General features: G+C 33.9%; 2 protein-coding genes across 2 annotated transcripts; both read left to right on the top strand.

Annotated features, from left to right (window-relative positions):
• The first annotated feature begins 1,377 nt into the window (after nt 1-1,377).
• On the top strand, nt 1,378-19,613 carry Kank (KN motif and ankyrin repeat domain-containing protein 2 kank). Its single transcript, XM_018541404.1, has 9 exons — nt 1,378-1,423; nt 2,511-2,701; nt 3,310-3,547; nt 13,003-13,118; nt 13,531-13,611; nt 14,250-14,477; nt 15,675-16,912; nt 18,133-18,736; nt 19,078-19,613. The coding sequence occupies exons 1-9, from the start codon at nt 1,378-1,380 to the stop codon at nt 19,519-19,521; spliced, it is 3,186 nt and encodes a 1,061-aa protein (XP_018396906.1). The 3' UTR covers nt 19,522-19,613.
• A 3,857-nt stretch (nt 19,614-23,470) lies between these two features.
• On the top strand, nt 23,471-26,494 carry LOC108775110 (G-protein coupled receptor Mth2). The gene is made up of 5 exons (XM_018541394.1): nt 23,471-24,515; nt 24,831-24,909; nt 25,606-25,787; nt 25,945-26,110; nt 26,179-26,494. Exons 1-5 carry the CDS (start codon nt 23,471-23,473, stop codon nt 26,492-26,494), a joined length of 1,788 nt encoding a protein of 595 aa, XP_018396896.1.
• The last annotated feature ends 1,189 nt before the right edge of the window (nt 26,495-27,683 follow it).

Here is a 27,683-nt window from a genome sequence, read left to right on the forward strand (position 1 = left end):
GTCAGACCAGAAATCCGGGATACGGAATTAGCTCGCCCGTCGCGGACGCGTCATGAAAACCATGTTTAAGGAGGTTTATACCTTTCTGCGGTTTAAAGCGCGACAAACGTTCGGTGCCTAAAAGCGCACTCTGCACCATCCGCGTATAATAATTCTTTCAACGTACGAACACGTGGATGATATATTGCGACAGCGTCGTCGCAAATTTCTGAGTCACGCGAATAATTGTCAATTAGTAAAAAAAAAGTGCGTACCGCCTAACTCTATTTTATTTCACACTTCGTATAATAATAGAATGTCAAAAGTCTTAAATAATCCAAAGGATTGGAAAAAAACCCTTGTTTAAAAAGCTTTTTCCAAGAAGCTCAGTCCCCTGGGTTTTATTGGGGTTTCATTTTTTTAATAAAACTGATTATTTGATATTTTTTCGCGTAATATTTAGTTTACGTTGTATTATTATTTATCATTATTTAATTATCCAAATAAAATTAATTAAAAGAATTTTGTAAAAGTATTATATCTAATGATGAGTTTTTCGAATATAAGAAACACTTCTATAGTGAAGAAAAAGATAGAAATACTACGTATTATAAACTATTTTAACATTTTTATTTGGATAATTTAACGTTTAAAATTAATGCTTCAACAAATTTTGGTTAAAAGAAAGTTTGGTGTTTGATTATGGTCTTTAATACAATTCTAATAAAATCCAAAAAATCCCCAGGAGATTTTCTTGGGATGGGTAAAATAATGCCAACCCTGATTCAATAAAAAAATTGTTAAACAAGTAACACGATTAAACAAGTTAACTGCAGAGATTACGCGTGTATGAGTTATAGAAAGTATCGAAAAAGAGAGAAAAGATATTCGCGACTAATTAATCTCTTCATAACTCGCAATCCTGCGGTACAAAAAGAGAATGTTTTTGCATCGCGCCCGGCGTTATTAAATGCTAATTGCTACATCTTACTAATTATGTTAACGAAGATCTTGTTGCAAACTTTCCTTCAAATGAAATGACTTAAGAAACAAAGACGGAGCGGCTGACTAGATTGTGCGATTTTTGACGAAGGTATGTGAAACGATTAGAAAATTATGTAATTATTCCGAGAAACTACAACGGCCGTGCGGTTGTGCAATAATTACAATTAGGGCGTGCAGACAGTCGTTTCGACTTTCGCTCAAAAAATCTATCGTTCTCGGAATTCCTTCCTCCTTACACATTTCTTATATGCGCGAGCACAAAAAAACGCGCGTTGCAACGTGTGAATCTCTTCACTTCTTCTGACGTTTACGCGACTAACGTACGATTTTATTTGCACTTTCAGGATTATGGAAACGCGGATCTGCAAGTGCGTTTGACGATCAGCCGGGATCATGGCCCTGACTGTCGTTCCCTCGACCCGTGTTTTCAATGGAAACGGTGAGTCACTTTTAATAAAAGTGCATGGAGATCGTTGGCCATAATTGAATCGGAAATCATAAGCGTGGACTCAACGATCTATGCACTCAGTATTATTTCACATTTGAAAGCAATATGACGCTCGAGTAAAAGTATGAGAAAAATAACAGTAATCATTATTACAGCTGATCATTTTTTATATAATTTTATTTATTACAAAAAACGTTTAATTTTATTTCATATATACTATAAAATTATCATTATTATTATTATTTCGTCGAAAGTTATTTTCATTTCCCGTAATTATGTAAATAAGAACAAAGACACCTGACTGCACATAATTCAAAGTGTGACGCGGAATACTTCGAGATGTGTCGAGGCGGAATTCATTAAGTCATTGCCACGTATGTTGTGGTACTACGAGCGGGCGGTATATATGACACTAAATAGAATCTCCATATTCACCCGACTAACGAACTTCGCGAGATTATTATTACTGTGTTCCTCTGGATAGTTGCCAATAGTTACAACATATTTTGGTTTACATTGCACTGCGGTCATTAACCTCGAATACTTAAAGAGTCATTCAACGAAGATGAATAACACCTAATTGATTTAAATTTAAATTCTAATTAAGATAACTAATAGATCGAAAACTTCTTTCCTAAATCGTTGTGATCGAAGTGTAGACAAAATATATAGTTTCAAATTGTCGATTATTGTAACAATTAATTTAATCAGTCGCCATTAGTAATTTAAACTTTTGACTAATATTAATAACCAATTACAATTGTAATTTAAAATGTCTTTTGAGTAAAAAAAAAACCTTGAGATTATTAGATAAAATAATATCATTAATCATATATCTACTCATTCAATGTGTCCAGTACATAAATCAATCAAGATATAAATAATCAATTCAATTTCAAATTTAGATTTGAGAATGCAAGATGCACTTTTCGAATAAACAACACTTGCAGAAATTATATCTGTGTTATCTTGGTGCCGTAACCTTGACCAGTTGTCTCCACAGTAAAAATGCTCGTCTTATCGCAGATAAACATAAAGGCAAACGAAGTTTTCTGAGATGAAGTGTTTTTGCTTGTAGCGGGGACGCAGGCGTACGTTTCCGGTTCGAAATGCCTTTGTTGCCCTTACGGATATCATATCGATCTGGACTTCGTGCGTTATTGCGAGGCCGTCGCGGCCGGAAGCGCCGGGGACAGGCCCTGCATGGAGCGACGTAAGAAGCGAGAACGTCGTCGACAGTGTCAGTCAATGGAGGTTCTTCTGGGCCTGGTAATTAGTTAGCAATATCTCTAATTATACGTGCACTGAGAGCGCCATTCTACGGCACTTAACGTATAATAAAACCGTGGCGGTTACTGTATAGTTCAATTTTAAATGCATAAGTAATACTTGTCACGCTTTAGATGTTTTCTACATTATTTATGGTATTTATTGTTATAATGAATAATATAATATTTAGCTTTGATGATATCTCGATAGTAAGGTCTAATTAAAAAGAGTTTACTCTCTCTTGGTGTAATTATATTAGTAAGATACGTTTATGGGAAATAATAATCGTGATTGAAAAATTTCGCGTATTATGGCTTGATATAGAACTTGCATTTAAACGCCATTTCTAATTTCATGTGTTTACGGTAAAAAAAATTACAATAATTTTAAGACCATTGTATCAAATTACCTTACACCATCGCGCCTAGTTTGTACTCTGTTTCCTCTAAAATTTACCGACTTTGACGAGATAAACATGCTCGTCGCAAGGCGACGAAATCGTGAAGATACAAGATAAATCACTCGACAAAGTGTACTAACGTAATTCATATCGGACGTGGCGAACAAGCGTCCTCGTGTTAGATAGTCTCCTTTATTTTTGATTCTAGGTAAGTCCGGCACTGGCGGGCATAGAGGCTGAATTGCTGAAAATACCGCAAGAATGTACGACCGCGAACGGGCTGACTACTCTGCCGAGATCAAATCATCCGCCGCCAAGACAGCAGAGAGATTTGCATCCCTCGCCAGTTGTGGATCTCAGCGATGTCGTGGGTGACTTCGAAGCAACCCTCAAGCGATCTTGCAGGTCATCGAAAATCTCCGATTGTCGATTTTTCACAGAAACCGGTAAAATATTGCTTCTCTTATCACATTACTAAACAATCACTATAGAATAATTGTGCAAACATTTTCTAATTATAATTATGATCTCTCTATAAAAAAATATCGCGTCAGGAATTTGGCAGTTTGTCGTTCTTTTAGAAATAACCGTTGTTAGAAACTACTAATGAAACTATTCTTGAACACGTTATGTTCTATTTCGCGTTAAGTGCCTTGTCTCCCGACTGTCGGAAGACAAAGAGTTATAGATCTTTAAATTAACGGTATAAAATTACTCGAGCGGAATTTATAACGAAAAGTCGGAACATCGCACTTTGAAAAAAAAAAAATAAAAATAAAAAAGCGCTTTCGCGATCACTCGTGGAGGAAACACAATGAGTCGCACGATGAATTAACGGCTGCGGTGAAAGAGCGGAGTAAATAAAAGAGATCTGATAATTTTTCACGCACATTGGATTTCTTCGCGCTAAATCCGTTCGCGGCCATCTTAGGATTCTCCATGGCCCAATGACCTGCTATATAGCGAGCAAGCGGTGCGAGGAGAGAAACGGACGGCCTCTTCCGTGTCTTTGAAGTCGCCACGGTATCGAAACACGTTAATTATTTGGTTATGCGATTGCCTTCTTATTATAGGCACCAGTGTTGATTTCACGAGTTCACGCCCCGTACGGAATAAATCGTCGCGGAAATTGTATTGTTTGGAATCATCGACGCGTTAGAAATTACTTGTGCGTAAGCTTTCTGCGTCTGAGGTGATAATTGAATAGCACCTCGCCGATTGAAAGCACGCGACTATAATTAATTGCGAGAAAGCAAAGTAACGAACGTGCAACGTTCTTTTTTTTTTCCAATGTGTTCGTAGCGTCTTCCGTTATCTTCTGCGATGCAAATTCACGTGGCGAATGCATTTGCTGCTGAATATTTTCTCTTCACTGAAATATTATTTTGTAGAAATTTTTAATAGAGATGAAAGACACACGTTCTTTTACCTTATCTTATGTTAAAATGTTCGAATTAATTTAGAACAGTCCTCTTTTAATATTTCCTTTGAGAAAAGTTTCAAGCGCAATTTAGATCGAGACTTCTCGCGAAATAATTAAAATTCCTTATTAATTTCAGTTAATTTGTTAAATCAGTTAAATTGAGGAAGAAACGTGTGCAAAGTGATATGCGCGCGTACCTAGAGTTTTTTTTTTTAGATTATTATATAAATTTATAATGAGTGACTTTTATCATCGTGTGCGGTAAAGAATTTTCATAAGAATATTATAAACTGAGAATTTTATAACTACTTTAAAGGTACCGCTTGTCTTTAATTACGAAGAAACGTCATACTGCCAAACATTTTATTTCGCAGGTTCTTAATTTTATCAGATGTTTTAAAAGTGTTGCTCCGGTCACCGTTATTTCTTTTAAACGCCTTAAAAAGATGTCTTATCTCGTTTTGGTAAGCCAACTATCTCGTAACGGTTCATGGAATGATTTCCAAACTCTTTTTCGTTTTGTAATTAATAAAGTATTCCCTCGTAATAAATTTAAATCGAGTGACGTAAATACATAACATGATATAACTGACATTATTGAATGCTCAACAAATCTATGTTACATTTAATTAAATTTCGTTTAATTAAACGTAATACGAAGAACATATTACGAATATTCATATAAATAATAAATTATAAATCTATAATATAATAAAATTATCTATAATTGATAACAAAATATAATTATATTTAATAATTATATTATATAATAAAGATTTATTCTCTCTCTCTCTCTCTCTCTCTCTCTAGTTTTATCAAATGTATAGATAGTTAAAACGCGGATGTCCTAAATATTAAAATACGAAATACGATATATAGTTAAACAAGAACAAATTTTTCCTTTCAAGATAAATGCAATAAAATAAAGTTTGGAAGCCACTGGGAGAAAAATGTTTATCTTGTAGTTGAGTCAGATGTTTTCGCGATTGATTAAGTAATGAGACGGTTGATACCATTATAATTTTCTATTTTACCATCATCAAATTCCGATAATCTCGAGAACATTCGCCCACTTCGCACGCGTTTCATTCTTTCCGGTTAACAAAGCTGCTACCTGGGCGATTATGTTTCGCTCGCCGACGGTCGCATCCGTTTCTCACGATAGAAGAGCCTCTCTGTGTTGGAGAAAAGAGTTCTCTTGTCTCTTCCGACGAGACGAGTCGGCTCATTCTTACGCTTGTTTTGCGATTTATCGTGTGACCGACAGCACCCCTCCGACAACGGAAACGTGTTGTAAAGTGGAAACGGTTTGTACCTTCTTTCGCCAATCAACTCTGGCAATTAGCATTATACAATCATCAGAGATACAAAAAAGGAGGATGTCTAAAAATTTAAATAAATTCAGGAGAAACTTCTCTGTTTAGTTTTAATATTTGAAAGCCAATCTATAAAATTTATATCAATTTTAGCAAGACATTTGTAAAATGTATGTAACTAAACTTCCTGTTTCTTTAAAAATAAATACTTTTGTAATGAAAATATTTTAACAATAATTTCAGTGATATATAAAAATATCTTTCCATTAAATATATTGTTGATTCGCGAATATTTATACATGTATGATGGTAAATGAAATTATTTCTCTAACTATCTCTCGTTAAATAACTAAATGTTCTAATGAAATATACAAAGAAAAACAATTAGTCAAGTATCAATCAAGATCGCGGATCAGATAACGGAAAATATTTCAAAGTGAAAGAAAGTTTTAATAACGTCCATTGTTTCCGTGAAAAAAAGAAACGAATAATAAATTACACTTTTAGACAACGAAAGGAAAGATACGTTCGAGATACATCGCTAGCTATAAGGTTAATATCCGCAAAAACGCGCGTTCTAAACCAATTAACAGATCTTAAAGTATAATAACACCCCACGCCGCGATTCATCTCTCGGAGATCGGATCTACCGCTAAACAAGCCTCTCCGGCATCGCCCATCGATTAAATCCCACGTGAAAATGCGTCGCGGCAGTTTCTTGCGGCTTTACGTGCTATTAAATCACGATTCGAAGATAGCTGCCGGTCGTTTCTCCTCGCGCGGGCACGCAAAGAGGAGGTACATACCGTATCATACGAGTTCGCGAGGCTCGCGCTGCGGAACGCGGCGTCGAAGCCGACGGTGCGTGGCTGGAACCACCTGCTTCCGGTCGTTGTACCGGTGGCGGTTGCCGCCACCGCGTTTTCCACGAGGTGCAACCGTATTACCCCGCGGTTACATTGCCGTTACATCGTCGTTGTCCGACCGCGATGTACGACACCCTTCGGGAAGCATTACCGTGAATTCGGCGCGATGCACGAAAATATAATACATCACGCAAAAAGTATCCTAATTTCAGAAATTTCTTCGCTCGTATATTCAAAAGAATTATTTCTTGGATCAATAAAAATTTCTTTAAAATTTAAATGTGTTTTTTTACTTTAAGAAAGTAACATTTTGAAGTAAAAAGATTTTTTAATTTCAAAGAAATTCTTATTGATTCGAAGAAATAATTCTTTTTAATACGATTAAAAAATATTTTTTGAAATTAAGATATTTTTTCTCAGTGTTAGGATTTATTCCATTCAATTCATTTGCTGTTCATACAAAGCGAAATTGACATTGTATAAATTTTTAAATTTGATATTATTAATTACTTATTCAGAATATTAAAAGTATAACAACAATGTAAAATAAATAATTTCTAGAATTTCTGTAAGGGGGTACCACATAATTATTTATACATTTTTAATATGTTTGTAAAATATCATTAAAAGAGAATGTTGGTATAAAGTGAAGTAGAAGAGTACTTATGCATTTTCATCTCGTATTAATGGAATGTGATTTCCATAACGTGTAAATTTCGGAGCAAATCCCAATCGCCGTCGTATCTGATTAAGAAAGCGAAACGGTGCGTGTAATGGTAATAACGAGGTGTTTGCGAGTGTCATAAACAGAAACGAGACGTCGAAATTTTCTCTCGCTGTGCTTAAAATAACCGGGCTGCCCACGGCAGAGTATTAACGCGATTAAATTTCAGAATTTCACGTGTAACATGCAAAATGGTTGGTAGTCCAGACCGATTTGCTTCGAGTAGCGTGACTTCACCGTCACCGTTCCTAGCCATTTCGGTGCAACCTTCCTCGGGCAAGGTGGTCACATATGGTCGCCTGCACCTGCCGAGCTAAACACGCGCGCACCCAACTGGTTCAACTATTTTCGAAGCACGTGCACGCGTCGAGAACGAACGAAAATAAGATCGCGAAATCGCTAAAGCATCGCGCCGGCATAAACTCGATGACGGCGCGTAATCGGAAAGAATGTCGCGCGTTATAAATAATATTAGCGAATATAAGCAAATCTTACCCGAAGTGTTTCGTTTCGTAATCGTCAATATTTATCGTTTGTCATTTATCGTTTCAGATTCAATCTCGCGTGTATCTAACGTGTGTCGAAGTAATTGCGACAAATAGCCTAATTAATTGCCCGTGAATGGCGTTGCTCGCCGCCTGTTTGGTGACTTTGTGTTATACAATCGTCGTTTAATCGTCACCAACACGCGTATGCTTAATTCGAGGAATTACGTACCTCAGTTAGTTAACGTTCAATAAATCTTAGTCGTTATTGCACAATTATGATTAATTGTGCGACTGTAATATTACACGATTACGTTTGTAAAACGTAAAAATTCTTCGCGTATACCCTTTTAATACAAATACGTACGTCTTTATTAAAGAAACGATAAAGAGCATTAATTTCCAACATTATACATAGTAGATGATAGCAGGCGATATTAATTAATGATGCGCATGAGGGTGTACGAAAATTGTAAAGATTCGTAGGATGCAAATCCTTTTGAATAGATCATCAATTTTCCACATACCATTAACTATCGCTCGACTTATTTCCCCCAAAGTCTTCTTTCAAGCGCGACGAGCACATATAAATCATTATTTCTCGCTCTCTCGAGGAAGAGCGCAAAATTTATTTAGTATAAAATAATTTCACCTTAAATAAAAACCATCAAGTTTCCAACTGATAATACAAATATGTACAGAGTGGTTATTAATATTTTCAAATATTTCATTGACATTTGAATTAATATTTAACATATTTTTCTGTTAATTAGAATGAATTTCTCATTCGCGAAAGTTTATTCGTCATTTTTCTGTAATTTGCCAATTACTGCAATTAAACCTTCGTTTTTTTTGTGTGTGGTCTTCAAAATACCCCAGCCTTATAAATTCGCTAAATTATATATAAACATTTATACGTTATATTATATTTAGTATATAACTACTTTATAATTTAAAAAATTTTTTGCATCTCTCCGTCTAAAGGATGTGTGAAATAGTGTATCAATTTTTATTACTTTTAAATCATGAAAGAAAACAATGAAAAATAAAGTGTAATTTGGGAGTATCAAAATATCTCACGCGAATAATTATAAAAAAGAACGCGAGTAATGTATATTTCGAATGGGTTCATAAGATCGATTGTGTAAATGTATTTAACAGAAATCGATTAATTGAATATTTAATCTGAAGATTGAATCTTTGCGCGACCGAGACATTTCACGACAACGAGCAGAGAGAGAGAGAGAGAGAGAGAGAGAGAGAGACCCGGATACCGCGAGACGTTGGTGCTCTTTTTTCCCGCGATTAGCAAATCGGCAGAGCATCGAAAGAAGAAGAGGCCAACGAAGAAAGAGAGGCTTTCGTCCCCTCCTCCATTCACCTTTAACGCGAACAGTTGGTGCGCTCGCCGAGGCTCGACGGCATCACAGTAGTCAAACGCAAACTGTCGTCGAAGCGGCGAACAGCCGCGACGGGCTATCGCCGGGTTATATATTGGGGCGCCGAATGTGAACGAACGAGCGAACGAACGAAACGAATTTGCCTACCTCCGCGAAACACGATGTGAATCGCCTCTCGTTGCCTCGTCGAGCCAATTATATCGCTAAATTCTGAACGACTTTCAAGTCGCCCTCCGAGCTAACGTTCGCCGGGCGACCCAATTCGCCGAGATAAAGATGGGGAATAAACGAAAATAATATACGAACCTCGTAAGTTGACCGGTCGTGTCGACGACGAACCTCCTGGACTCCTCGACGGCTCCGTTATCGAAGGAAATCGGCTGAGATTGTGAGCGAGTCGACGATTGCGAGAACGATTTCGCGATCGGCGGCAGTGCGGCGAAAGACGGACAGACCCCCGATGATTTTGTGGCGCGGTTCGACGCGAGTGCACTTCCTTTTTCGAACAATGGATCCGCGACGCTGTGAAGTTAGCCGTAAAAAACGCGTCTCGCCAATCTAATTTTTGCGCGTTTGAATGCTGACTCGCGATTGGCTGGAGAAAAATACTCCACATTTCGAAAAAAGAATTGCCGAATTCTTTAAAATAGTTCTGTGACCTTGTAAGATAATGAAAACATAATGTTGATAATTTGAACCCAAAGCGATAGCGAGTTGTTCTACAATTGAAAAATACGATTATTTATGCACGCCGAGCACATCGAAGAACGAATCGTGTCCCTGAAATATCGAAAACAACAATATAATATATTTGAAACGTTAGAATAAGGCAACTATAAACAATAAAAGCTGTGCTAATTTTAATTAATTTACTCGAAAAATGTTATTAATCGGATTCGAAATAAAGAAGAGAGGAAATTTCATTGAAAACTGAACCCAAGTCTACGATCGCGACGGCGTGAAGTAAACAGTAAATAGTAATCGGCAACTTCAGTTAGACGGGATATTAACGAAGTAACGAGTGCTTCATTGTAACAATTGCATCTCCTTCTGAAAAAGTCGCGCAGATAAGTACAATTGATCCACAAGAAATCCACAAACGGCGAAAATGGGAGTGAAGAATTTCATCATGAAGAAGATTCCCTTCTGGAAGATAAAGAAGGCAAAGAGAAAATATCGTGAGTTTAACGGACAGCACACAATATTTATAAAATATTTAAAAAATATAATATTATATAAAAGAAATCTCATAAATATTTATAAAAGATTTATCTTAAATAATTTGTAAATATTTTTGCGATCTTAGATTGCACAGATCACAAACATTTATTATAAATATTATGAAATATTTATTGTAGATATATAAATATTTAATCAGACATTATAATCCAAGTAAAAAGTACTTATTAAAAATATTTATCATAAATATTACATAAAATGTTTTTTTAGCCTATATTTTAATAATATTAAGAATAAAACTCTTTATATAAAATATATATAAAATATTTATATAACATTTTAAACAATAAATAGTAATACATATCATAAATATTCTTTGGTGTCTCGAAATGATCTCTATCTTTTGTGTTGGAGACAAAAGTATTTTTCGTTTATAATTTGATTTTGATTTCTCCCTGTGAGATTTTCGTCGATTAATATCCGCAATAATTTTTGAATTAAACCAAAATAGAAAAATATCGAATAGATTAATAGAGAATTAAGACGCTGTACATACATCAGCGATTGCATCAAAGTTCACTTTGGCTACGTACGTTCTTTTTTTTTTGTAATCTAATTGCCGGACTGCCATTGTTTATCGTCATACTGATTAGCGTCACTAGCAGCGGCGCAAGCAATTAACAGATAGTTTATCTAACAGTAAACAAGGTGAATTTGTTATCAAAAGAGTTGAATACGTTATCTTGCCTCGCGTGAAATCGAACGACCTCAAAGATCGGTTGCTCTCTCCCTCTTTTTCTTTATATGCCGACATCCGATCACGATGTTACGCTATTCGCGAGCGGCGCGCAATGCCTTTTTCCGTATTCGACAAGTGCATCTGTCTGAAACGCGGACGAGCAAAGAATGGAAGTGCCAGGGACGTCGCGAAATCGGAGTGTCAGTGTTCGCAAAAGTCTTACTCGGGTTATCATAACGATTGATCGAAACATAGTTTAGGAGTGCTGGAGAAGAAACTTCATCGTAGCGATCGCATCCATAATTAACGTATCCATAAATAACTCATAATAATTCATAATTAATGCATTCATGTCATATAAATATGCGACTTTTACTCGCTCAGAATAAAGGATTTTTACCCGAGAAATTCGGTCGTATATAAATCCATCGTTTTGTTGAAAATTTAATTTTCTGAAAGTCTTTAAATAAAACAGTGTGGTATTATGACAAAAGCTAACTTCATCTGACATGCGAACACGTAACTCTTGGCACGCAACAGCCGGACGGTTTGCCTTGTTAATTTCTTTCGCTTCTCCTCGCGACGAATTTATCGCGATCTCATGATAGGCACGCGGCAGTGATGCTCGTCTCCGCTGTGAAACTTTCACGATGCTGGAGATCGGCGTTTAGCCTTTTTATTTCGCTTAATCCACATGCGCAATGCGCGTGATGCGTGATTCGAACGCTTCAACGTTAATGATGATGCATATACATATAGGATATTCTGCAACCTTGCGACCTTAATTTTAATGATAAATTTCTCCTCAATTAAGAGTCGATTTTTTCCTTGGCAAAAGACGAAGGAAGTTACCGTTTACCATAACTTTTCATTTCTAAAAATAAATCGGCCAAATATCTTCAATTTTTGTTCAAATCTTAAAATAACACTCTATTAAGTTTGAAGAGACATTTTGCCGAAGAATACATCATTAAAATTAAGATTGTAGATATCTCGTGCAGACACATCGTCACGGATTGCGTGCTGAAAATTTTGCACCGCGGCGACCAAGCCCACGAGACATATCACGACATTGTCAAAGGAATTTGCCACAACGTCTGTCGCGTTTCTTCATTGTTCTCTTCGAGATAACGTTCTGCTCTGTAACGCAATTGCTCAAGTGCCGATTAAAAAACATTTCGTCAGAACAGGTGAACTTAGCCTGTTGTGAATGTTGCGTAATAATAAACGTATATGCAATAATAACACACAATATGACGATATAGAATAGTAACGCAAAAGAATTTAGTTCTTCTCCATGCCTATTGTCGAGTAATGATACGTCAGAAAGAACAATCAACGATCATTAAAAGAAATGATTCTTTTAACGTCATTATTATAATAGCTACATTAAATATTTCTGACAGATATTCTTGTGCGATTCTACTGTATATATAAATTTTAACAAAGAAGAAAAGGCATAAAAATCATTTTATTATTTGTTATTCTTAAATGAATATTAAGTATCAGTGACGGATTTTATTTTCCACGAGTATATTTTTTTTTGAAAATCTTTCCCCTTCGCGGAGAAATCAGTTTAAATTAACTTCCTTAGTTAAAGGGTTAACAAAGCCGGAGGGCAGAGTTGATCGAAGGGGGAGATTAAAGTGGATGTTTCAACGTTCAGCGCAGTCACGTTTTCTCGGAAATTAATAAAATATTTTTTGCAAGAGAATGCATCGCGGATGATTGAGAACTTATAGTTTTCCAAGACTGATTTTTTTCGCTAGATGGCACAAATGAGACGGCGCCGGTGCAAAATGCGGCTCAGACAGACCAGCCGGCAGATTCCGACAACGCCAGCGTTGGAAGTGGCAATTCGAATCTTAGCACTGGCGCGCTTCAGGTATGAAATTTATATTTTATCATATTTTCGTAACTATTACATCATATTACGATAGATTATACATTATCTAATGATTTATTTGTTGCAATAAAAAGATTTCGTGGATAATTAAAATTCGAACGACGAAAATTTGGTGATAATTTTATAATATTCTCGCCATTGTCTTAAAAGATTCTTAATATATATATATTTTTATACATTATTTCCTACTACACTTCTAGTTTTAATTGATCATTAATTACATATTACTAATCTTAGACTTGATAATAATTATGATAAGAATTAATCTTTATCGAACTCCTTTTCTCCTTTAGCTTTTAATTTTATATATATAATATAAGTAAGTTGATGCTCAACTTTGTGAAATATAAAAACGGAGAGAGATAATAATAATATTTTTTCTACGTTACAGAACATCAGAGAACAAATGGCGGCATCTCTGGAACGAATGAAAGAGCTGGAGGAACAGGTCAAGGCGATTCCCATGCTGCAGGTGAGTTCTCACTAATTTCCTATTCTCCCACCTACGTTTTCGTAACGTTCATCGCCCGGCATGTAATTTGCACCCAGGCGAGCTCTTCCGTTCTAGCGAAACGTTATAGTGTGTAAGATATTCCCGCTGCTTTATCATGATCTCGTTGTTCTTATTATGACGACGTTTCGTTGCACATTCAGAGCACAAACGATGCGAAAATATGAAATTTTCACACATTTTTAAAGAAATGTTTCGTAAATTTCTATTTATATTCATATAATAATTATTACCAATTGTAATATAATAAACTTGATGTAAAAGATTAAAGAAAACAAAGATTTTTAGTATTTTATTTTTAATTAATTTTATATTAATTTCATTTTGTTTAATATGAAAAACACAGAATATTTTATTCTTTATTCTTTCTATTGTGATACCTGATAGAAAATTATAATCATGTAAAATATTAATTTATTCTATTGCTACAGTTTATTTAATATTTCTTCAATTGATGTAATATTTTTATTACTTCGGCAGCACTATAAAAGTCATGTTTTCTCACGCATTGCAATTTTATCAGTCTCTATAAAAAAATCTACACTATTGCCAGGCTTATCTAACTCCGTTCACGTAATCTCTTTCTTTTCCTCTTGCAGGTGCAAGTCTCGGTATTGAAAGAGGAGAAGCGTAATCTTCTACGGCAAGTGGACGAGCTGAGTAAAACGAATTCCTACAACGACACCCTACACAGGCATCGCAGCCAGTCGTTTTCGGAACAATGCACTACCCTACGAAACCTGAAGAACTTTGAAACCGTATCTACCAGGAACATGGGAACCATGTGTGGCGTGATGACAAGAGATGTCGGGGTATCGCACCAACCGGTAAGAATTGTATTTTCAAGCTATATGTATTTATATTAATTATCTAAGTATTTCTGTCTAAAAAATATCTAAAAAGATCTTAAAATTCTAGATGTTCTCTTTATTAAAATTATTTAATTAAATATTGTACTTTAAAGTATGTTATAATTTATAATATATTTTTTGTTATATTGATACATTAGTTTATTAACGACTTCATTAAACTTTACTTCGCTAGACACTTTTAGAACATTCATTTATCTATTATAATTTCATGAACTCAATTAATTTATTTTTAATGTAAATTCTATAAATAATAAGGAATTAATCAAATTAGGATTAAAGAAAATCGGTATTATTGATTTAATTTAAATAAATTTTTCTATGCTATTTGAAATACAAAAAGTACATATATCTAGTTTCCTAAGTTAAAATATTTCGTTAAATTACTCGTCGGTTTATGTGTATATTCTGAAATGAGCATCGATTGCTTCTTTAATTAGAAGTGAAAATCGGAATTTAAATGGCGATATATTATTTTGCCGTATCATTTTTTTACGTCGAAGTTAAGTGACTTTTGCGTGCGTGTACATATTTTACGTAAATAATTACGTATTTATAAATAGCTACGTCGTGATTAAAGATTAGAAAAATATTAGTTACAATATGTATCCGCTTTTTAATACTATGTTGCGTTTCTTTCTGAAACTTCCCAGATATGTCATCGGCAATATAATCTGCTCGGTATGCAATGGTTCGTAATATTTAAGGCGATTAACAATGTATATTCAAAATCAATTTATGTTATTTTATATAAAATTGTGTAGCAATTACATTGAGGCTAATTAATGTTTAAAAGGAGATAAATATAATTCCGAACAAAAATATATTTTAATAATGTGGAACAATTTCGTTAAAATTATTTGAAATTATATTTTGAAATAAGCGTTTCAGAAAAAATTTAATTTAATTTCAGCGATTTTTAGCTGAAAAATTCATTTTCAACGAAATTTTAGAGAAGTTCAGATTAATCTTAACGATTTTTCTGTATGTTAGCTGAAAAATTTACTTTTATTTTCAGATATTTTAGAAAATTTTTAGCAATTTTACTGAAATGTTTTAAAATGTGAAATGATTTCAACGAATTTTGTGTTACCAAATTATATTCGAATTTATTAAAATTCTTTGCATCGAGAATTAACAATTATTCGCGTACAGGTCCGAACGAGAGACGTTGGTATGATAACAAGTACGCCAATCAAACCATCGCTACAGAAAAGTCATTTGCGAATCGAAGAGATTGTGCCCGAGATCCAGAATCAGAGTGCAGTATTGGCTGACGAATCGTCAAATCTCTCGAACCTTTGTGATTCCTACCATCGTAGTTGGAAATCAAGTTTGACCCGCAGTCAACTGATGCTGGAGGAGATCCTGCCGGAAGTACGGAAAAAGCAATTAACGAGAACTCCGCTTCAAGTGGAATCGATATCGCCCAACGAAAACAATGTGATTAATCGCAAAACCATAAAGAAAACACGGGACTGTGGTATTAATACTGAAAACAAGTCCAGGAGTCTTGAGTACAGTCACTTCCTAATTGAAGATATCGCACCAGAAGCAAAGAAGGAGATCAAAAAGCGTTCTTGCGGCACAACAACAAGAATAAGCATGAAGGATCTCCTAACGAAGGAAGACGCTGAATTGCTTGTGGAACATGCTCTAAGGAATTACAAGAACAGTTTGGTGAAAGACACTTTCTCCAGGAGCGTCCAATGCAGTCCAGAAACGCCCAAAGTCGCTGAGAAGCGGGATCGGGCGGTCCAAGTGACGGAACAATTCAGAATGCGCTCTCATGTGAGCGTAACTGCCAAGCCGATGACATCGGAGGTCGGGATCGAAGTCAAGCTCGGTTCTTGCATTAGAAGCGTAGGCGTTGGACCAGATCCAGTGCAGCCGCCCGTGTCGTTGAACTGGATAAATTCGAGGAGTCATTCATTCAACTACGGTGACACGCGAATGAAGACAAAAGCCAGCAAGTCGGTAGCGGTGATGGTGGAGGACTTGGTAAAAACCGTCGCTCGCGGCACCGATACTTCCGGTCTCACGCCAAAGTGCCGAGACTTCGGCACCTCGACGATGAAAAAGACGTTGGTCGACGTGTCGGTCGGTGATTCTGTGAGGCCGCATATCTCGATTTCTTGCGCGGCGAATTATTGCGACAATTGCAAGGAGACAATCAAAAGTTTGGCGAAGCAAATCGCGAACAATGCGGAGAACAGCCTGAATCATCAGAACAGCAATATGATATCCAGGATCCCGAGGCCGTCCCATATTCCTCTGAACACCAGCGATCATAGAAGACAGTACAAACGCCAGGACACTTACACGAAAATTCCAGCCGCCGGTGTGATTAGATACGACGCAGATAATAAGGAGCAGTATGACAGTAGCAATCGGTTAGTCATTGGGATTTTATTTTATTTTATCTTATCTTTAAAAGATGCTGGAAAATTAATAGAGGTTTTATTAGGATTAAAAATTTAACGTTTTTATTACAAAATAATCCCCAGTCTATGAAAAATAAATTAACCGTACCTAAATTAGTCTGCAGAAAACGAATGAATTAGCGGAGGTCAAATTATTTTAATAATATATTTAATTTAATAATAAAATAATAAATTGTTCATTTTTTATTAAATAATTTTATTTCATAAAGCTTTATGGAGTATTCATATTTACTTGAAGAAAATTACAAATTGCATATAATTATATTCTTTTGAATAATGCCGAGTTTAAATATATTGTGTAGTTTTAAACTTTACGCTGCAAACGAGTAGATCAAAGCTTTTACCCCTTCAAAACTCGATCCACCCTTCCCGCTTGACTACATTCCACGCCATCTGTTATTTCCGTGGTCGAAGGTCGCTGTTACAAGGGGGTTGCTTCACACAAAAGAGGGTGGGAAGAGGGTTGCGCGAAGCCAATTACAGAGCCGCGTATGACGTACTTCGTGCCTGCCGAGCGTGCCGAGATAGTTTGTTGTTGTTTTTGAGTCCATGGTTGCGCGCGTGTCGAATGCGTCATCGAGTGCTCTTCCTGGCACGACAATCGTAAATACCGCGACGGAAGCGTCGAAGCGTCGGATATTGGTGCGCGTTCTACGTCGTATTGGCGGTTTTGCAATGGTGAACGAATAAGTGTATCCTCGATCTGGACAGATCGATGCAACAGCAGGAACAGCAAACCACCTCTCGTTTATTTAGCGATCTTGAAGTCTCCGATATCTCGCCTTGTCCGGCCACGGAAGGGTAACTTCCCCCTTCCCCTCCTTCACTATCTGATCTTGCTTCTATTTACAGCATCATACTCATTATCATTAATTTCATCAGTATGGTGTTGAATTTTTAATATTTTAACATTAATATATCTTAACAATGGCTTTTATAATATTTCATAAATTTTTTTTATTTAATTAAGATTTTTAATTTAATCTTTTTTATTACATCACTTATCAGATTATAAGTATTAATTTTATTGAATAGATATTTTGCAACTTTCCTTATATATATAACATGTATAAAGAAATAATAATTGATTCGTAAAGATAAGTGTTACATGTATTTGCTAAATATTTTTAGACAGATATTTAAAAAATTATTCTTTTTTGTTCTTGTAGCATTCAACAATTACAATCCGAGAAAACTAAGGATGAGAAGATTGCGTCAGAAGAGATGCATGACGTGGAGAAGGAGACAGATAACGAGGAGAAGTCCGAGCTACCAGAATCAGCTTTGTTTCAACCGATCCAAGATAAGCCTAGGAAAAAGGTTGAGCCCTCGAAGGAGATGCAGGCCGCCATGAAGGTGCTCAACGACAGTATCAAGAAATCACCTAGCAGAAATATCTCTCATCAGCTTAAAAATGCTACCAATATTATACAGCAAGAATGGTTCAAAATATCCAGCACATCTAGCGCGAATCCGTTAGATGTCGAGGATTATTTGGACCGTTTCGAGGAATGTTCTAGTACCCTGTTAGAGTACATTGTCAATATGACTGACACCAGTGGAAATACAGCAATGCACTATGCGGTCTCTCATGGCAATTTCGACGTGGTGTCTATATTGTTAGATTCGAAAGTCTGCGATATTAATAAAGCGAACGTAGCTGGTTACACGGCTGTGATGTTAGCTGCTCTGGCAGAAGTCAGAAACTCCACACACGCCTCGGTGGCGAATAGATTGTTCCAGCTTGCTGACGTCAACATCCGAGCAAAATTGGTAGGCTCAGCTACGTTATAATAAATACAAGCATCACACCCAGAAAAAAATTTATTAAATTTTAATAAGCATTTCTTTGAATAGTTCTAGCGAAATATTTACTTACGGTACATATTTAGATGATTAAATGTAAAAAATGATAGTTGAGTAAAATTAATGGTTCTTATCTAGTAAATAAGTGTTTATATATATACATTCAGCACGTATTCTAGAACTATTCAAAGAAATATTTATTAGAATTTAGTAAACTTTTTCTCACTGTATTTATAAAAGTAATAAGGAAAATTCTCTCATTTTTTCTCAAATACATTTAAAATTTTCTTTTTCTCGTGTACAAACAGCATGGGCAAACTGCGCTGATGTTGGCAGTATCGCATGGACGTAAGGATATGACGCAACTACTCCTAGATGCTGGAGCAGCAGTTAATATTCAGGATGAAGACGGTAGCACCGCGCTAATGTGCGCAGCGGAACACGGCCACACCGACATCGTGAGATTGCTCCTTGCACACCCGGACTGCGACCCATCTATCGTCGACGTAGATGGCAGTTCGGCCCTGAAGATCGCTCTGGAGGCGGGTAACCGGGATATCGGAGTGCTACTTTATGCTCATGAGCATGTTAATCGGGGCATTAGCCCATATTCTACTCTGAGACGAAGCAGAAGAGGTTCCAAGCCGACAACACCCACTGGACCGTCTCCGTCGGCTCCAGCTAGCCCGGCGCCATCGCGACGCATTCACTCATCCAGCGTTTCTCTGAACACATCGAAATATTCCAAATAATTCTGATAGCAGATCCTTTATACGGTTTCCTTAAGATTCATCCATCATAATTTTTCTTTTCATGCATTATTTAAAACGTATAGTAATTGGCAAACGACAGTCACAGTATAACTGAAACTTTAATTTAAGTATAACTTTTCTTTTATATAGTCTGTTTTATATTCTTCTATAAGTTATGATTATATTTATAATGTATATTGTTATATATACACATCATACTGAACACACGACGATATATTTGAAGTCCTCTTGCCTAACAATCGATTTCTTTCGATGGAACTGTATTGTATAATTTAGGTCATTTAGGAAGTCAAGAACAATGCTCAACACTGTATATATTCAGGGTAATGTTGGAAAAATCTTGTAGTTTAGTTTGTAGCAGTAATCTCTTTAATAATAGTCCAGTGTAGGTGCTGTCAGATATTTTGACGAATCTTTCATAAATCCTTCGTAAATTTTATACGATTTTGATTGTATAGCACATCCTTGGAGATTACAATTTTTCTCTTAGGCAGGGTGTGGAAGTACAAAATAATTAATAACCATGACGATACAATCCACAGTAAAAAAAATTGGTCAACCTTTTTTGTACTTTTCTTTTTGACTCTGCGGCATTGAACATTCCAAAAAGAACAATCGTCGATCCGAATTTCTTACGGTAGAAATTTATAATATTATACAATATTCACAGTACATCTATAAATTTCAGGCCTAATCTCAAATTACTCCTTGGGATCAAATAATCAATATCGTGTGCATATAATATATACATATTATTATGTACACACGATATATACACCGATATGCGTAGAGAAACATTACGTAGTGATATATGTAATAAATGTATATGTTATAATAGTGTGAGAATTTTACGATTCAATAATTGACGGCGTTTTCATGCGCGAGCGACATCAAACGTACTTATCACTGTTCTACGTTGAGATAAAGATGTTAGATAGTGAAAATTGTATAAAAGCAGTATATATCTAGTTGTATAACGTATTGAAAGACTTACCAAGAAAATTATGTTTTTGAACTTGTTAACAATTTTCATATCGAGAATTTTATATATAATCATATCGAGACGTTAATATATGTTTATTTAACCGAACGAATCGTCAACACGAGCATTAAGAATAATAGCGTTCCATTTACGTAAAAGAAAAATAAATACATTGTGAACGTTTTTCTTATAAGGTTGTGAATAGAGTTATAATTAAATTATTTAAGTTCGACAGAGATCAAAGATCCATAGTTTAACTTTATCGTAAGTGTTTCTCCATCTCTGAGAGTAATTCTATGGCGACTGTTGCCGTGAGATGTGTAATTGTCTGTATATCAAACATGTAGACAATGTATGAAACATCTTAATACCGTAGGAATTTATAGAAAGTAGAAAAGTACTCCTTTATTGTTTGTGCCTTTATATTTAATATATAATACTATTAATAATATTCTGAAACATGGATTCTCTTCAAATACCCTTTATCTATAATTGATTTAATATATATTTTATAAGAAAAAAAAAACAAATTAATAGAAAAGAAATAAGGACTCGTTATATAAAAATAAATAATATGATGTCCAGGGCGATATAAAAGTCAAAAAGATTTTGTTCAACAATAAAATATATAATTAATCAATAATTTCAATAATAATTTAAACATTGCTTAAAACTAATTCGCCTTCAAACAATTAAATATAATAATAAAAATATAAATAAGTATTAATAAATAAAAATATGTTACAAGTTTCGGCTTTCGGATTGAGCTCTCCTCAGACATTAAAAAACGGCGGACAAAATTAATCGTTGAAAAAAAAAATTTTTTACAAAATAATTTTCTTGAAAATATATATTTATATGAATAAATTGATAAGGATAAAATATTAACAATATAACGATAAATGTCGCAACAAAAAATATAAAGATCACTAGAGATCACCTAAAACATACTCTATCAACTACATTATATAAATAGAAATATAGTATATTAGCAATTTGTTTGGCAAAACTCGATAGATTTTGATACACTCATACATCAAATTGTATTAAGCCCGACCTACAATTGCATAAATGTAGTTGTAGTTATAAGAATTAATCAATTACAGTTGAATACAAGGAGAATATTCAACTGTGATTGGAGGATTCTTACAACTACGATCACGTTTACAACTACTCAATTGTACATCAGGCTTTACAAAATTACTCATTGAACAAAATTCGTGTGTTGCAGTAGTTATATAGTTTTTAACTTTTTTATATAACGCGATGTTTAAAAAATTGTATTTCTGATGAAGATTGGATCGAATATTAGGATTAAATAGAATTCTTCACAAGATAATCGCTTAAACGTTAATTAAAAATTTTTTTCTACAATAAAATGAAAAAGTTACGTAGAAAATTATTCTATTAACAAAAGATATGACATAATATACGATGTTCTTTGCATAACGGTTACTATAGATATACGATTTTGATATCAAAGAGAAGCCTGAGAATTATGAATTATAAGTATTAGCTAATAACCATTAGCTATTACATCGTATAGACAACACCTTTGTACTAACTCGTCCATATGCACTAAACATGCATTAAATTATCAATTATTTATTGTATTATTTGATTACGCATCTAATGCATTCTTAATATAAAAATTCGATAACGATGAACATATTATATTATATAGGTACGGGGCCTTAGAAAGCAAGTTATTTTATTCTTTTAATAACTCAAATGTTTTACTTAATACATATATTTCTATGTAAAATAATGGGGAAAAAATTATGAAAAAAAATATCATATAAAAGAAACTGCGATAAATAATGCACACATCAGTGCAACATTAAATAAATAACCTTGTAACCGCAAACAAGGTTACATTACGGACGTATGCATTTATCACTTATCAGTCGATCCTCGTAGACTCATTAAAATATTTTGATATAAAAAATGATACATATAAATTATAAAAGATGTTACACATATACAAATACATACATACAATGCTTTCTATCATGTACCACCCACATATTTCCATATGATAACATTATTATCCAAACAGTGGTTAAACTCTTATCTTCAAAAATTTGTTTATCGGTATAGTGTCTTTCATCATTATTAAGTATTACTACATACATGAGTAAATTTCTAGAAAAATAGCTTTTATTTAACACCGCATCAATGGCAGGAACAACTCATTCAGCAGTCATTCAGTAGTCTTAATTTGCTACTTGCCTTAGTACTATATTCGTGCGCTATCGTTTGCTGAAAGTGAACCGCGAAAGTGAAATTAAACGTAGTACTTGTCATCTTATCCGTCACCATATATTTAACTTCAAATCAATCAATCATAACTGTTATAAATGTCATATTTGATTTTAACGTTTGTTGGAAAAACGTGTACTATACATAAATTTTTCTTGCTTACGTGTTCTCGATAAAAAAATATACAATCATATATTGCGTTGCAATAACTTGGTGATGGTGTGTAACCAAATGTACGAAAAAATGTTTCGTTTGAAGGCTGCTGCCCACCGCACCGTTTCGCGGTACAACTGCGTCGCGAGACGTGGTCGACGAATCGTGTATTCTTCTTCGTTGAGAATGAATTAAATATACCTACACTTCTCTTGAGAGAACAAGGGCACTTTATTGCCAGAATCAAGCATACCGTGATTATAATGATTAGCGGTAATGGCTGCTAGCGTGATCTCTTTCTCGTCTGGCTGTTGATCGAGATCAAACACCTGTTTTACAAAGTCTTCTTTACTAAATAAAGATTATTCTTTGGCTCCGTATCATTTATCAATTATTTAAACAAAAGTGTTGCAGAATGAAGCAATTACGCTTCTTTCCAGAATTGGCAATATTACGCTAAAAATTTACTTAGAGAGAAGACAAGAAAAACTGAGTTGTTTTGTGAATTCGTTTCAATAATTTGTATCCATAATGTATCAACCAAGTATCGCACTTTGTTTCGCATTTCTGCTTGCTGCTTCGTCCTCAGAATTTCTAGACAATTTTGCGAATTACAGTAAGCAAAACGACAACTCGATAGTGCAGTTTGACCTTTACGTAGATCGTCCTACGAAATATCAAAACGAAGAAATAAATTTAACACAGTGCAATTCACACGAGAATTCTATGAAGAATAACGATGAAATGCAATATGAATCCTGTATCAATTCTACAAAGAGTAATTGCGAGAACAATTCGGTGCAATACGATCACCATCGTGAACATACACTAAAAAATCATGAAGAGAATAATCAGACATACATGGAGCCCTCCATAAATTCGACAGAGATCAATGATCCCATGTTACAAAAAATTAATGATAATTTCACGAAAGTTGAAGACAAGAACAATTCCACATCGTACGAACTCCACAGAAATCCCAATAAAATATTTAAAATTCCCTTTGTTCAGTATGAAGCGTGCTGTGACAATCTTACTTGCATTCAGCTCTGTTGTCCTTTTGCTAATAACTTGACGGCAGATGGACAATGCGTCCACCATGGACAGAAAAATTTCACTTTTCCAAAAATGTACAAAGACGAGAACAATTCCAAGGAAACATTGGACGAACTTTTTTTGATTGTTCGCGATCCATGCGTCGAAGGTGGATTTGGACGACGTCTGCTTGATCACAATACACATTTGTTTCTAATCAATGGCTCTTTGTACCAAGATGATGGCACAATAATTTCACCAACGTCTTATTGCTTTGCCATTTTGCATCGGAACGTGTATGATGCGTTCTTCTGCACTGATGAACATACTAAATTTGCCACATATGAATCCACGTTCCTCCTAGTGTCAACGCCGTTTTTACTGCTGACGTTCATAATATATTCCGTATTGCCAGAATTCCGAAATGTGCATGGTTATACGGTGCGTGCATACGTGAGTTCAGTATTCATCACAAACGCGATTACGTACGTCGACGAACGAATTCCTAATTTAGCTGAAAAAAACTATTGCGTTGTATTAGGTACGTGGTACAGCATATGTATATGTATATATAAAATGAGTTACATTTCTGTAGATAATTTTTTTATTTAAATAGAGAAATTATACAGTGAAACATTTAATTTGAACAAATAATTTCTTTTTACAAATTTGCAATTCAGCAGACATCATAAAAATTTCGCAAAAAAGATATACGTATAGCAATTAATAACTATATATAATAAATTATAAATAATTTCCATGTAAATTTCATATAAATAATTTCCATAATCATAAATAATTGTCATTCTAATATATATGCTTAATAATTAACACATTATTTGTTTGATCTTTTCAGCATATATTTACAACTTCTTCTTTTTATCGAGTTTTCTTTGGCTAAATGTAACATGCTTCGACCTTTGGTGGGCGTTTAGGTATGCAATTCGTTTCATATAATATTGTTTACGCAAGTACTACGTATAATGTTCACTAATAGGTGCAAAATATTGATTCAAATGATTTTCATATTTCTTAAGTAGGTTGAAACAAAATATTTTCAAATTGTTCAGATAGCAAACTTTATAAAAAAAAAACTTTTCGTCTTTAAGGATTATAGTTTAAATACTTGTACATCCATTAACAACATTTGTATTATAAACCAATGAATACCGATGCTGGTATGCCGCAACGGTCAAGCTATGATCTAGGTGCTTCTATATAATTGCGTGTGAATTTTTATACTACGTTCATAGATTTTTAATTAAGAGCCGTATTTTTTTCAAGCTTAAAACGCAACACTGCCAAACTATACCGCAGTACTATAAACTATCACGAGCTAAATTGTCTAACAATTTAACAACCTTTATATTCTTTACGCATCTTTATCGATCTTAATAATATTGAATAACATATTAAAATCATATAAATCGATTAAATCTGTAAATCTGTAATTTTTTATTGCAAAAAATTTCTATTATATATGTATACACGAGTGTATGCGTCTGTTTACGTATAAATGTATATGATTATTGCTTTACAAAGCGTTAATTTTAGAAAGGGAGAGATAATATGTTTTTGAACGAGTATATTGGATAATAATTTGTTGGCTAAACATAAATTGCATTTTACAGAAAACTCCGTTTGCATCGAACAAAAGCAAAGCATGATAAAAAGAAGCTTATACTGTATTCGATGTATGCATGGGGAATCACCATCATTTTTAACGTTGTCTGTGTCGTCATGGATAATGCCCCCGGACTATCGAAAGATTTGATCCGACCAGAAATTTGCGTAGATAAATTTTGGTTCAGTAGTAAGTAATTCAGCAATTAGTAATAACACTAGCGGAAAATTTATTTATCTTGATTAAATTTGAATAACTTTTAATTTAGATAATGAACACGTTATTTATACGTATTATATTAATATATATGTAATATCGTACAATAAAACTTTGTTTCTTGTTTCAGAATCTGAAGCAAAAATATTATATTTTTTCATACCCGTAGGTGTTATTGTTATCAGTAATATTATTTTTTTCAACCTGACAACACTGACGATTCTATACCAGAAAATACGTACAGCTTATCAGTTGAAAGATTTGGAGAGTAACCGTCATGACAGAAATAAACAAAGGTCTACAGTTTATGATACAATAATTATGACTGTAATTACAAACAATACAAAAATATATTTGCTCACAGGTTCAATATGTACTTCATGCTGTTCATAGTGATGGAAATATGTTGGGTTTTGGAGATATTATCGTGGTGTTTCGTAATTGACATACCAACATTCTTCTGGTATACCGTCGACATAATAAATTCTTTGCAAGGTGCCATCATTTTTATCATATTAGTGTGTACAAAGAGGATCAAGCAAATGCTACTAATACGATTTGGCGAGCTGAGTTGCAATCCATTCAAGATTTTATCAAATAACAGCGTAGCCTCGATTACTACCTCCTCTACAACGGAATCGAGAACAATATCCATGCAACAAGTCGGTTCCCCTAATTAACAACTAATCATTTCGCAAAGTTCAATTAGTCCTATATTTATACTATACTTTAAGGTGATCAACCGTTGAAAATAAAGCTATCCTTGTTTGTCTGTTGAATTCCTAACTGACTTAGAATGTTGCAACCGTATTGATTGCGGTATTAAGAACCATTTCAAATTTTATCCCAAATTATTAATGATATGATTACGAATAGTCCTTCATTTTTTTTAAGTGTAAAAATAATGAAATTTAATATAGTAAGTAAAAATAATAAATGTAAAATATAATTTTCAAATAACATGTAGAATTTTTTTATTTTTTATTTAAAAACACAGACATTTTTCATAAGATACGTTTAGAAGAAAAATACAATTTAAAAAAATAAAATGTGATTTGGTATAACTTGATATATTTGTTGTAGCAATCTCATATATAGTATTATATATTAAATGTAATTAGTTATTATTGTAAATATGTATAATCTTGTTCATATGTTCCATTAACAATTATAAATTTCGCATTGTATGAGTCTGTGATAAGTATAAGCAAGGATGTATTAATTTTGTACTCACCGATTTTCAATATTGATATTATTTTTTGATTACTTCTTTCTAATTTAAAATTAATATCAGGGAAGTTAAAAAGAGATATATTTTTTAATTCAACTTTTTGGTTTCATCTTTTTTACAAGTTTTTATTTGACACGTAGACATATATAAAGTATCCCATAACAATTAATTAATATTTCAGTGAGTATAAAAGGAGGATAAAATTTTGAACTGTTGGCCAAACAATTCAAAAATCAAATGATGGATTTGTTGGTTGAACAATAAATGAAAACGCATTTTAAAAGGAGGATAAAATTTTGAACTGTTCGCCAAACAATTCAAAAATCAAATGATGGATTTGTCGGTTGAACAATAAATGAAAACGCATTTTAGACCAGCGTTAAAATTATTATAAACTTTCAATTAAAAGTTTTATTCTCTCTCAATCCCTAAAATATTTTTTAATTGTTATGGAACACTCTGTGTATGTTCAAAACTTAATATGACTCGATTTTTATTAAAAACTGTGATTATTTTAACGTTATCATCCAAATTTGATTACCAATAGAAATGATAACTACAGAGAAAAAATTGTAATTTTCTTGGCAATATACATATAATAAGATATAATATAGCATTAAAAGTATGAGTAATTTTTT

This window comes from Cyphomyrmex costatus, unplaced genomic scaffold, assembly GCF_001594065.2.
Source record: "Cyphomyrmex costatus isolate MS0001 unplaced genomic scaffold, Ccosl1.0 scaffold106, whole genome shotgun sequence".
Classification (NCBI taxonomy): domain Eukaryota; kingdom Metazoa; phylum Arthropoda; class Insecta; order Hymenoptera; family Formicidae; genus Cyphomyrmex; species Cyphomyrmex costatus.

Coding starts and splice junctions, on each gene's coding strand:
- LOC108775110 (XM_018541394.1), top strand. CDS start 23,471: ATGTATCAACCAAGTATCGCACTTTGTTTCGCATTTCTGCTTGCTGCT. Junction 24,516..24,830: donor AAACTATTGCGTTGTATTAG/GTACGTGGTACA, acceptor TGATCTTTTCAG/CATATATTTACAACTTCTTC. Junction 26,111..26,178: donor CATGACAGAAATAAACAAAG/GTCTACAGTTTA, acceptor ATTTGCTCACAG/GTTCAATATGTACTTCATGC.
- Kank (XM_018541404.1), top strand. CDS start 1,378: ATGGCCCTGACTGTCGTTCCCTCGACCCGTGTTTTCAATGGAAACG. Junction 2,702..3,309: donor TGGAGGTTCTTCTGGGCCTG/GTAATTAGTTAG, acceptor TTTTGATTCTAG/GTAAGTCCGGCACTGGCGGG. Junction 14,478..15,674: donor TCGGGGTATCGCACCAACCG/GTAAGAATTGTA, acceptor ATTCGCGTACAG/GTCCGAACGAGAGACGTTGG.